Source organism: Zonotrichia albicollis, chromosome 16, assembly GCF_047830755.1.
Source record: "Zonotrichia albicollis isolate bZonAlb1 chromosome 16, bZonAlb1.hap1, whole genome shotgun sequence".
Taxonomy (NCBI): Eukaryota; Metazoa; Chordata; class Aves; order Passeriformes; family Passerellidae; genus Zonotrichia; species Zonotrichia albicollis.
In genome coordinates, this window is record NC_133834.1 from 14,360,064 (window position 1) to 14,372,064 (window position 12,001).

General features: G+C 61.8%; 1 protein-coding gene across 1 annotated transcript; it reads left to right on the forward strand.

Annotated features, from left to right (window-relative positions):
* Positions 1 to 3,716: 3,716 nt before the first annotated feature.
* On the forward strand, positions 3,717 to 11,837 carry LOC102069087 (glucagon receptor). The gene is made up of 14 exons (XM_074553120.1): positions 3,717 to 4,379; positions 4,938 to 5,084; positions 5,601 to 5,697; positions 5,941 to 6,048; positions 6,457 to 6,578; positions 6,656 to 6,762; positions 6,828 to 6,988; positions 8,124 to 8,279; positions 8,459 to 8,519; positions 9,337 to 9,406; positions 9,768 to 9,856; positions 9,995 to 10,133; positions 10,394 to 10,435; positions 10,564 to 11,837. The coding sequence occupies exons 2-14, from the start codon at positions 5,007 to 5,009 to the stop codon at positions 10,633 to 10,635; spliced, it is 1,302 nt and encodes a 433-aa protein (XP_074409221.1). The 5' UTR covers positions 3,717 to 4,379; positions 4,938 to 5,006; the 3' UTR covers positions 10,636 to 11,837.
* Positions 11,838 to 12,001: the final 164 nt, after the last annotated feature.

Sequence of the window (12,001 nt, forward strand, 5' to 3'; positions counted from 1 at the left end):
TCAAAAACCTCTGGATTATATCTGGGTAGCAATGCTTGGCTCCTCCCTCTGGGCTCACATCTCCCAATGGGATGCTGCAGTTCTTATCAGCCATGCAGTGACATTCAATAGCTGTTATCAGCAATGTCCCCTCCCGAGGGAGGAGTGAATGCGGTCACTCAGAGGGAGAGATAAGGAAAACTGCCCACTTGACAAAAGACAGCTGCCATACAGATGGTAATAGAAAACATCTTGCCTTGCAATCTGTAACAGCACCCAGGCCCACAGGGGCTGCTCACCCTGCCAGGGAACAATTCCCAATTCCCAATATCCCATCCATCCCTGCCCTCTGGCACTGGGAGCCATTCCCTGGGTCCTGTCCCTCCATCCCTTGTCCCCAGTCCCTCTGCAGCTCTCCTGGAGCCCCTTCAGGCCCTGGCAGGGGCTCTGAGGTGTCCCTGGAGCTTCTCCTCTCCAGGTGAGCACCCCCAGCTCTGCCAGCCTGGCTCCAGAGGGGCTCCAGCCCTTGGGGTGCCTCCATGGGCTCCCCTGGACTCTCTCCAGCAGCTCCAGGTTTTCCTTGTGCTGCAGCCCCAGGGTTGGTGACAGCAAAAGCTGAACCAGGCTCCGAGCAGGCAGGGAGGAAATAAAAGATGCATTCCATTGTCTGCTCCTGAATTCCCGGGGTCTGAACCCTTGGAGTGTGGATGCTGCCCTGCCTGCCAAGGCCCTGCGGCAGAGCAGGGCACAAAGAGCCCGGCCCCGGGCAGGATGTGAGTAGCGATGCATTTCACAGAAGGTCTTGATCTCATCGTGTAAACCTTCCGGCGTGAATTGGGCGAGAATCCTCACGGAAACCGAGGAGAGCCGGTCAGCTTTGAACCCCGGTTTGCATCCCCGGGGCTGCTGCAGCTGCTGAGGGCTCTGAGCGAGTGCCAAATCCAATGGAGCCTTTGTGAGCCGGGAACACTCATTTATCACACATTTATCACACATTTATCACACATTTATCACTCATTTATCACACATTTATCACTCATTTATCACACATTTATCACCGCTGGGAATGTGGTGAGTGCTGCAACACTGCTGGAGTGACCTTTGTGTGTGATGGAGTGGGGTCCCTGCCTGTCATCGCCACGGGGGATGGAAATGGGGTGGAAATGGGGTTGAAGTGGGATGAAAACAAGGTGGAAATGGGTTGGAAGTAGGATGGAAGTGGCTGGAAGTGGGATGGAAGTGGATGGAAATGGGGTGGAAGTGGGAGGAAATGGGATGGAAACAACATGGAAATGAGATGGAAGTGGAGTGGAAATGGGGTTGAAATGGGATGGAAGTGGGGTGGTAGTGGGATGGAAATAGGATGGAAATGGGGTGGAAGTGGGATGGAAGTGGATGGAAATGGGGTTGGAAATGGGATTGGAAGTGGGATGAAAACAAGGTGGAAATGGGATGGAAGTGGGATGGAAATAGGGTGGAAATGGAGTGGAAATGAGATAGAAATGGGATGTTAACAGATACTCCCGTTCTGCAAAGCTGACCAAAGCCCCAGGGGCAGCCCTGGAGATGGCTCAGCCCCAGGGAGCCGTGTCCCTGCCCACTCTGCTCCCTGGGATTTCTCTCCCACTGCCTTTCCTGGGAAGTTTGCTGCATAACTGGGAGTCGGGATGTGTTGGTGAGTGCTTTGTTCTGGGAATTGCGTTTGGATGGGAGCAAAGCCCCTTGACTGGCAGCTGCTGCAGTAATGCTCACGGATGGATTCCCCCATCTATAATGGATAGATAAAGTGAAATCTGAATCAGGAGGTGTTGCTGCTGGTAACAGTGCTTGAGGAAGGGATTTAGCCTGGGGGTTCTCTGGCTGGGTGTTTATCCCTCACTGACCCCGGCTTTTATCACAGGGAACAGGGACAGGACCAGAGGAAACGGCCTCCAGCTGCACCAGAGGAGGTTTGGGTTGGATTTTGGGACAATTTCTTCACTGAAAGAGTGATGAGGCACTGGAACAGGCTGCTGAAGGCAGTGCTGGGGTCACCAGCCATGGAAGTGTTCCCAAAACTTGTAGATGTGGTGTTTTAGGGACATGGGTTAATGGTGGCCCTGGTAGTGCTGCCTTGTTGGACTCGATGATCTCAGAGGGCTTTTCCAGCCTGAACAATTCCATAATTTTATCATGCAGGGCCGTGGAGGATGCTCTCCTCTCCCTGAGCACCCCTGCAGCTCTCAGGCTGCCCAAGAAACACCAACAGCTTCAATTCCTGAGACCCTTCTGGCACAATTGTCCCAGCTTTGATGGTGAACATCACCTTTCATTAATAAATAAATCAATTTACCAGTCGTGTGTCCTCAATGACAGCTGTGTGCCAAGCTCACCCTGGCACATCCACATCCACCTGGATGCATCCATATGGAGAGGAGCAGCTATGGAGACCCACCAATGCATCCATATGGAGAGGAACAGCTATGGAGACCCACCTGGATGCATCCATATGGAGAGGAACAGCTCATCCCTCATGTCCTCATTCCAGGGACATGGCAGACAATCCCATCCAGATGGACCTCAGCAGACAGTAACATCCAGAGTCTGGGATTCCTCTCTAGGGAATGGCATCCAGTGCTGCAGCCCTGGGCTCCCCCCAAATCCAGCATCCTTGTGGGATGAGCCCAGCCCTGCTCCTGCTGCCTTTGGATGGGCTCACACAGGGACATCTGTGGGGTGCAGGTGTGCAGTGTCAGTCTGGGAATGGGGACCTGGCTGGAATCATCCCCCATGAGTGCCCCAGGGCTGTGGCATCATGGAATCATGGAATGTTTCAGGCTGGAAGGGACCTCAAAGCCCACCCAGTGCCACCCCTGCCATGGCAGGGACACCTCCCACTGTCCCAGGCTGCTCCCAGCCCTGCCCAGCCTGGCCTTGGGCACTGCCAGGGATCCAGGGTGGGCACCCTGTGCCAGGGCCTGCCCACCCTCACAGGGAACAATTCCCAATTCCCAATATCCCATCCATCCCTGCCCTCTGGCAGTGGGAGCCATTCCCTGTGTCCTGTCCCTCCATCCCTTGTCCAAAGTTCATAATCTGTCAATGAGCAGACACCCTGGTGTTGGCTCGTGCTGGGGGAGGCACCTGAGGGCTCATTTTCCCCCCAAACATCAAATCCTTTCCCTGGGCTGCTCCCCAGGGCGTTGTTTGTCACTCGGAAAAGCAGGCACCCCTCGCATGGCTGCAGCCACAGCTGTGACTCCTCATCCCCCTGGCTCCTGCGGCTGCTCCACTGCAGCAGCTTTCACACAAACATCTTATTTTGCAAAACAAATGTGATTTCTGGTGCATGCAGCCAGCTTGGGGGATGATCCCCCTGCTGCAGGGCAGGGTGGGTGCCAGCATTGCAGCAGGAGGGAACACAGCTGCACTGGGAGGGACGGGGAGCCTGGAAGGGCTGCGCTGGTGATTTGGGCGCCTCAGGGGGATCTCCTGCTCCACTGGTGGCAAAGTCACCTTCCCCAGCACAGAGCCCTCCCTCCCACTGCCAGCACGGGCTGGGGAGCAGCAGGACCAGGGCACCAGGCTTGTCCCATGGCTTGTCCTGCCCTTGGAGCTGCCCTGGATAGGTGACAGGGCCATGGATGTCACGGGCTGTGCCCTCTGCTGGATCCACTCCTGTCCCCAGGGGAGGGTGACCCCCAGGCCCCCCTGCCTGCACAGGGGCTGTCACCCAGCCCAGGGGACAGCCAGGGGGACACCGAGCCGCGGAGGGGAAGGACTTTTCCTGGGCTGTGTGATGGAGGGACGGGGGCTCTGCGGAGACTGAAGGGGGCTGGATCCTTGATCCGCTCCCTGTGCCCCACGGTTTGAGGGCTGGGCCCCCATCCCTGTCCCCGGGTGATGCAGCTGGGGACCCTCAGTGGGGCTGGACCTGTTCCCCCGTCCCCGTGTGACTCAATCAGGGTCCCCCGGCAGGGCTGTGCCCCCATTCCCGTGTGATTCCCGGGGGCTCCGTGCTGGAGCTCCGCGGCCGTGGGGGCGGCGGCGCCGGGACCCCCCGATTCCCGCCGGGCACCCGGAGCCCCGGGAGGCGGTGCCGCCCCCGAGCTCCCCCCGGAGCCCCCCCAGAGTCCCCTCCCGTCGGGGCACGGCGCTCGCAGGAGGCGGCTCCGCCGCAGACGCCGCTCGGTCACCGCCGCGTTCACCTCGCGGAGCCGGGGCTGCCCGTGACACCGGGAACAGCGGGAACAGCGGGAACAACGGGACACCGGGCATACCGGGAACACCGGGAACAGCGGGAACAACGGGAACACGGGGGCTGCCAGAAGCAGCGGCACTGCCGAGGCTGCCGGGAGCACCGGGAGCAGCGGGACACCGGGAGCAGCGGGACACCGGGACTGCCGGTCCCGCGGAGCCGGGTAAGCGGGCGGAGGGAGCGGCGGAGCCCCGGGACCCCGCAGGCACCGAGCGGGACCGGCTGGGGACAAACCGGGAGCTCCGTGCTGAGGGGGAGCCGGGCTGAGATCGGGCTGGGAGCGATTGAGAGCCCCGGGGGTGGCGGAGCCGCTCCTGCCCCGAGCCCCGCCGGGCTGCGAGGGGTCTGGGCCGGCGGGACCGGGCGGGAGTGCTGGGGCACGGCGGGAATGGGGGTCCCAGCCCGGCCGGGGGTGCGGCCCCAGGGGACCCCAGAGAGGTCTCGCTGCCCCCCGACCCTGCAGCCCTTCCCGCCTCACCCAGGGGGGCACCGGGGCTGTCACGGTGCCGTTTGCTCCCCTCGGGGCTGGAAGCTGAGCAGGCTCATCCAGACGTGAGATGCATTTACACCCCGGCTGCTCTGCCTGGCGCTCCCCGAGGTTTTGGCTCCCAGGACATGCCCAGGACCTTCTCCTCCGCTGGCTTGGGGAGCAAATCTCTGCCCCCACCGGGTGTGGGTGGCGGCAGAGCCGAGCCGCCCCCGTTCCTCCACCTCTCCCCAGGATCGGGGTTCCCGGCCCGGTTTGAGACGCGCCCCGGCACTGGGAGCGCTGGTCAGGCTGGGAGCGGCCATGGGGGACACGCCTGGAGCCGGATCCCTGCGGAGCCTCGTCCAGCTCGCCTGGCTGTGCCTCTTCTCCTCCGTGCCGGTGAGCGCGGGGCTGGGCCGGGACAGCGGGGTTGGCACTGCCGGGCTCTGACCCCGGGGCGGCTCCATCCCGGTTCCATCCCGGCTCCATCCCGGCCTCATCCCGGCTCCATCCCGGCCCCATCCGTGCTCCATCCCGACTCCATCCCGGCTCCATCCCTGCTCCATCCCAGCTCCATCCCGGCCCCATCCCGGTTCCATCCCGCCCCCATCCTGGTCCCATCCCGGCTCCATCCCGGCCCCATCCCGGCTCCATCCCGGCCCCATCCGTGCTCCATCCCGGCTCCATCCCTGCTCCATCCCTCTCCATCCCGGCCCCATCCCGGTTCCATCCCTCTCCATCCCGGCCCCATCCCGGCCTCATCCCGGCCCCATCCCGCCTCCATCCCGGCCCCATCCCTTCTCCATCCCGGCCCCATCCCGGCCCCATCCCGCCTCCTGCCCAGCCCCGGCTGTGGCCGCGCTTCCCGGGGGCTCTCAGGGCTCTGCAGGCTCTGAGCCAGCTCCGGGCTTGCAGCGCGGCGGGGCCAAGGTGCTGGAGAAGACCTTCGAGGAGTGGCTGCGGTACCGTGACGAGTGCCTGAGGAGGATGGCGAGCGAGCCCTACCCGGCAGGTAGGGAGGGCTTGGCTTGTCCCTCTCCAGTCCCCTGCTCCGGTCACCCACGGGACTGACAAGGAGCTCCACGTATCGGATGGGGACCCAGGGCTGGGTGTCCCGGGGGGCTGAGGCTGGTGTGGGGCACACGGGCCCATTTCAGGGTGGCATCAGCCCCCTCAGGGGTGCTGGGATAGCAGGGCTCGGTGTGTCTGTGCCACCAATCTGAGCATTGGCTGTCCCTGTCCCTGCCCTCGGAAGGGCTGTTCTGTAACAGGACATTTGACATGTACGCCTGCTGGCCCGACGGGAGCCCCGGCACCGCCGTCAACGTCTCCTGCCCCTTCTACCTGCCCTGGTTTGAGAAAGGTGAGGGTGCCCTCCTGCCATCCCCGAGCTGGAATCCAGGGCCGAGCCCTTCTGGGGCTGGAGAGGCTCTCTGGGCTCCTCTTCCTTCCCCTGACAGGGGCAGGGGACCCATGAGCAGACCCGGGGTGAGGGGACAGCGGGGCTCAGAGCAGAGCCAGCTCTGCCCGTGGCTGCCCTGGAGAACCGAGCAGGGGCAGATCCCTCATCCCGGGACAGGGGCTTGGGGAGCCTGGGCACTGTGCCTGTGCTTGGGGGAGCCTGGGGCACTGTGTCGGTGCTTGGGGGAGCCTGGGGCACTGTGTCTGTGCTTGGGGGAGCCTGGGGCACGGTGTCTGTGCCTGGGGAGCCTGGGCACTGTGCCTGTGCTTGGGGGAGCCTGGGCACTGTGCCTGTGCTTGGTGTCCGCAGTGAAACACGGGCTGGTGAGCCGCAGGTGCGGCACCGACGGCCAGTGGGTGACAGTGAACGGCAGCCAGCCCTGGAGGGACTATTCCCAGTGCGAGGATGAGCTGGAGGTCACCGCTGAGGAGGTGGGACACGGCTGGGATGGCCGGGGCAGCCTGGCCGGGGTGGACACGCACTCACCTGGCGCTGTTCTCAAATGCAGGAAGGCGCCCGCCGGCTCATGGTGAGCTTCAAGGTGCTCTACACCGTGGGCTACTCGCTGTCGCTGCTCACCCTCATCTCCGCCCTGCTCATCCTCACCGCCTGCAGGTAGGAGCCGGCCCTGCCCCTGCTCCCTGCCCGCACGGCGGCCCCGCCTGACGCCGCTCCCGCAGGAACCTGCGCTGCACCAGGAATTACATCCACGCCAACCTGTTCGCCTCCTTCGGGCTGCGCGCCACCTCGGTGATGGTGAAGGACGCGCTGCTGGAGCGGCGCTGGGGCGTGGAGCTGCTGCAGGTGGCGGACTGGGAGGCTCTGCTGAGCCACGAGGCGAGTGCTGGGCTGGGCACAGCGTGGGACCCTGGGCAGGGCAGGGCTGGGGGGGATCGGTGTCGGTGCAGCCCCAAAACCCCACTGGGTGAGCTCTGAGGGTGCCAGTGCTGCCCATGCACCTGATGGGTGAGGTCCTGGGGTGCCCATATCCCTGATGGATGAGGCCTTGGGGTGCCTGTGGTGGTCCTGGGGTGCCCATGCACCTGATGGATGAGGTCTTGGGGTATCTGTGGTGGTCCTGGGGTGCCCATGCACCTGATGGATGAGGTCTTGACGTACCTGTGTATGGTCCTGGAGTGTCCATATCCCTGATGGATGAGGTCTTGGGGTGCTATTCATGGTCCTGGGATGCCCATCCACACATTGGACACACTTTTGGGGTGCCTGTGCTGCCCATGACGCAGCAGGTGAACTCTTGGGGTACCTGTGCACTCGCTGGGTGGGCTCTGGGGGTGCCAGTGCTGCCCATGTGTCACTACAGGACACAAAACAACATGAGCACACACACTGCTGCTCTCAAGGTGAAGAAAAGGGAAGTTTATTATCTGACTCTAACATTTATAGATTTCTAAGAGTGCCAGTGGATTGGAGGGTGACAGTGCCCCCTCTCCAATGACACTGGACAAACTAACAGTCCATCAAATTTCTCTTCTTCTATGAAAGAATGCAAAACAATAAGTTATTTACAGAAAGTGTGTGAGAATGTAAACAGAAAGTTCATTACAAGAATGTAAACATCAGAAGGCTTAGAAAATCTTAAAAGATCAGGGTGACACCCATGCACCTGATGGATGAGGTCTTGGGGTGCCTGTGCATGGTGCTGGGGTGCCCATCCACATGGTGGACACGCTTTTGGGGTGCCTGTGCTGCCCATGAGCCAGTGGGTGAACTCTCGGGGTACCTGTGCACCCACTGGGTGAGCTCTGGGCCTGTGTGGCACCTGAGGGATGAGCCCTTGGTGCCACCCGTGCCCCTGATGGGTGAGCTCTGGGGGTGCCTGTGCAGCATGGGGGAGCGCTCAGGGTACCTGTGGCTCCATGGGAGGGCTCTCGGGGTTCTTGGGGTGCCTGTGCAGCACCACCCCCGGTGGATGAGCTCCTGGGGTGACCCTGGGGTGCCTCTCCCGTGGCAGGCAGCGCTGGGGTGCCGTGCAGCGCAGGTGCTGATGCAGTACTGCATCCTGGCCAACCACTACTGGTTCCTGGTGGAAGCTGTCTACCTCTACAAGCTGCTCATCGGGGCCGTGTTCTCCGAGAAGAATTACTACAGGCTCTACCTCTACCTGGGCTGGGGTAGGAGCCCCCCGGGCACGCTGTGGGGAGGGGACAGTTCCCGGTGTCACCCGGGGGCACCGTGGTCCCAGGAGGGTGTGGGGTGAGGGCTCTGCCACCCGGGGGTCCCCCCAGCACGGGGGTGGTTTCTCAGCTCAGGAGGGTGCTTGGTTTTACAGGGTTTGCTGTGTGACTTGCAGGGACCCCCGTGGTGTTCGTGGTGCCCTGGATGGCCGCCAAGTACCTGAAGGAGAACGCGGAGTGAGTGGGGATGGATGGACAGGGATGGATGGATGGATGGATGGATGGATGGATGGATGGATGGATGGATGGGGGATGAATGTACAGGGATGTATGGATGGACGGATGGATGGATGGATGGATGGATGGATGGATGGATGGACAGGGATGGATGGATGGATGGATGGATGGATGGATGGATGGATGGACAGGGATGGATGGATGGATGGATGATGGATGGATGGATGGATGGATGGATGGATGGATGGATGGATGGATGGATGGATGGAAGAAGGGATGGATGGATGGATGGATGGATGGATGGATGGATGGATGGATGGATGGATGGGGGATGAATGGACAGGGAGGGATGGACAGGGATGGATGGATGGATGGATGGATGGATGGATGGATGGATGGATGGAGGGATGGATGGATGATGGATGGATGGAAGAAGGGATGGATGGATGGATGGATGGATGGATGGATGGATGGATGGATGGATGGATGGGGGATGAATGTACAGGGATGTATGGATGGACGGATGGATGAAGGGACAGGGATGGATGGATGGATGATGGATGGATGAAAGAAGAGATGGATGGATGGATGGATGGATGGATGGATGGATGGATGGATGGATGGATGAGGGATGAATGGGGGATGAATGGACAGGGATGGATGAGGGATGCATGGATGGATGGATGGGGGATGGATGGATGGATGGATGGATGGATGGATGGATGGAGGGGACTCTTGCTGGGATGTTCAGAGGCTGCTGAGGGTCCCTGAGCCCCCAGCCCAGGGTGACGGCGCTGTCTCTCCTCCCCTCTCTCAGGTGCTGGGCCCTGAATGAGAACATGGCTTACTGGTGGATCATCCGCATCCCCATCCTGCTTGCCTCCCTGGTAGGGAACAGCTGCCAGCCCCGGGTCTGTTTGGACAGCAGCAGCTCAGCCCCTGGCCCTGGGAAGCTTCCAGCAGAGGCCAGGAGGCAGGGCTGGCCTGCAAGAACCAGCCAAATGCACAAGGGGTTCAGCAGTTTGCTGACCCCTGGTTCTGGGGGTTCATGAAGGAAGCTGGGGTGCTGAACCCCAGGGAAGGGGGCTGGGGGTGGCTCTGCTGCTTTGTAGCCGGGATTTTGGGATGGCAGGAGGGGAAGGGCAGCAGCAGCCCCGGCAGCACAGGGGGTGCCATCCCCTGCTGGGTGTCACAGCCAGGGCGGGGGTGCTGGGCTCTGTGTGCCCCTGCCCTGTCTCCCCCTCCCAGATCAACCTGCTCATCTTCATGCGGATCCTCAAGGTGATCCTGGCCAAGCTCCGGGCCAACCAGAAGGGCTACGCCGACTACAAGCTGAGGTGGGCTGGGGCCAGTCTGGGCTAACGGGATAACGCCCCCTCCACGCCCCCTGCCCCTCCCCACGCCTCTCCTCCACCTCTTTCAACGACCACCCTATGATTAACTGGGAGTTTTGCTGTCCCCTTGCTGTCCCCCAGGCTGGCCAAAGCCACCCTGACCCTCATCCCCCTCTTTGGGATCCACGAGGTCGTTTTCATCTTCGCCACGGACGAGCAAACCACGGGCATCCTGCGCTACGTCAAGGTGTTCTTCACCCTCTTCCTCAACTCCTTCCAGGTGAGGGGGGAGTGAAACAAGTCCTTGCTCTGGGCACACCACGGAGCAGAGGTCAGGGGCTCCCTCTCTGGGCTTGTTCTGTGGTGCTTCCATGGAAGGGCAGCACTGCCTCTGTCCTTGAGGGCGTGCTGCTGCCTCCTGTGCTCTCTGGGGACCCCAGCCCTAAAAACACCCAGGAGTGGCCTGGGGGGAGCCAAAGCCCATCCCAGCCCCAGGAGAGGGACAGCAGGGAGGGGGCTCACTGCTGGCTCTCCCTGCAGGGCTTCCTGGTGGCTGTGCTCTACTGCTTTGCCAACAAGGAGGTAACATCCCTGTCCTTGTACCTGTCCCTGTCTCTGCCATAGCACCTGCCTGGCTTCCCCACCCCACCCCGTGCCTGCAGGGAGGGCACAGCCATGGATAAGCCCCTTCTCCCTCCCGTCCATGGCAGGTGAAGTCTGAGATGAAGAAGAAGTGGCAGCTCTGGAAGCTCGACCACCCGGTGCTCTGCTGTGCCCAGTGAGGGGGTGACCAGCCAGGGCAGAGGGGCTGCTGGCCACGATGGCCACAGGGCCTGGCTGCAGGAAGCTGTGCTGGGCAGTGCCCGCCCAGGATGGCCAGGCTGGCACGGGTGTCTGGCTGTGCCACACTGGAGCTGCTGGAAGGGACATCCCTGCTGTGACCCAAGGGGAGGTGGCACCTCTGGCTCTTAGCAGGCACTGCTGTGTGGGCAGCCTCTCCCAGGACACCTCCCACACACAGGGAGCCCCTGGACACCCACACCCCCCTGGGCACCTGTGGGATCACAGCAGGCAGGGGCAGCCTGGCCCTGCAGGGGCAATGGGAGGTGCTGCCACACCTGGGCCACACCACAGCCTGTCCCTGTCCCCGTGTCCCAGCCCAGGACCATCTCACCAGGCCTCCCCAGCCACCCTGTGAAGCTCTGCACAGCGAGGGGCTGCTCCTGCTGCCACCATCACTGACACAGAACAGAGCTCCATCCCCTCCTCGCTGCCCTGCACAAACCCCTGGTGCCCCTGCCGTGGGCAGAGCCAAGGATGGAGCCCCAGAACCACCTGGGAGTGAAGGATTTGAGAGCAGCAGCTCACTGGGGCAGAGCCCAAGCTCCCCCATGCCAGGTTCAGCACCCAGCCCAGCCTCCCCTGCTCTGTGGGGGGGAAAAGCTGGATTGCCAGCCTGGCAGGAGCTCAGGAACCAAAGGCTAAAATCCTGGCAGTTTGCTTTCCAGGGGGGTGCCAAAGCATCCTCCTGCCCTGGCCAAGCAGGCTGTGGATCCCGGGAAGCCCAGGGGCAAGGGAAGCAGCAGAGGTGGTGTGGTTTGAGCAGGGCTGCTCCTGTCCTGGGGGAGCCCAGAGCAGCTGGAGATACCCCCAGCCCCCTCGCTCTGGCCCGCGGGAGCAGCACAGCCACTGCCAGAGCTGTTCCCATCACATTCCTTCCTTTCACGAGTCCCCTCCAGGCGGGAGGAAGCAGCTGGGAGCTCCAGGAAATGCCCATGGACACAGGAGGTTCTCCAGGCCCTGCCCTTCCCCGAGGGGCTGGGGGAGCCTCTGCCAGTGCCTCAGGGAGGAGCTGCCTCGAGCACACAAAGCAAAGAGGCTGCACCAGCCTGGAGTCACAGTCCTGGATCGATGGAACCCCCACGAGACCAATTCACACATTAACTCTCTTTTCAGATGTAAATAAATATTTATTTTTCAACAAGCAGAGCCTGCTGCTTCTATATGCTGCAGGGGAGGGAAAGGGCTGCTGGGCAGAGACAGCTGAATCTCAGAATGGAATTGGGGGGGAAAGAATCCTAAAGCCCATTCGATCCTGCTCCTGGCAGGGCAGGGACACCTCCCACTGTCCCAGGCTGCTCCCAGCCC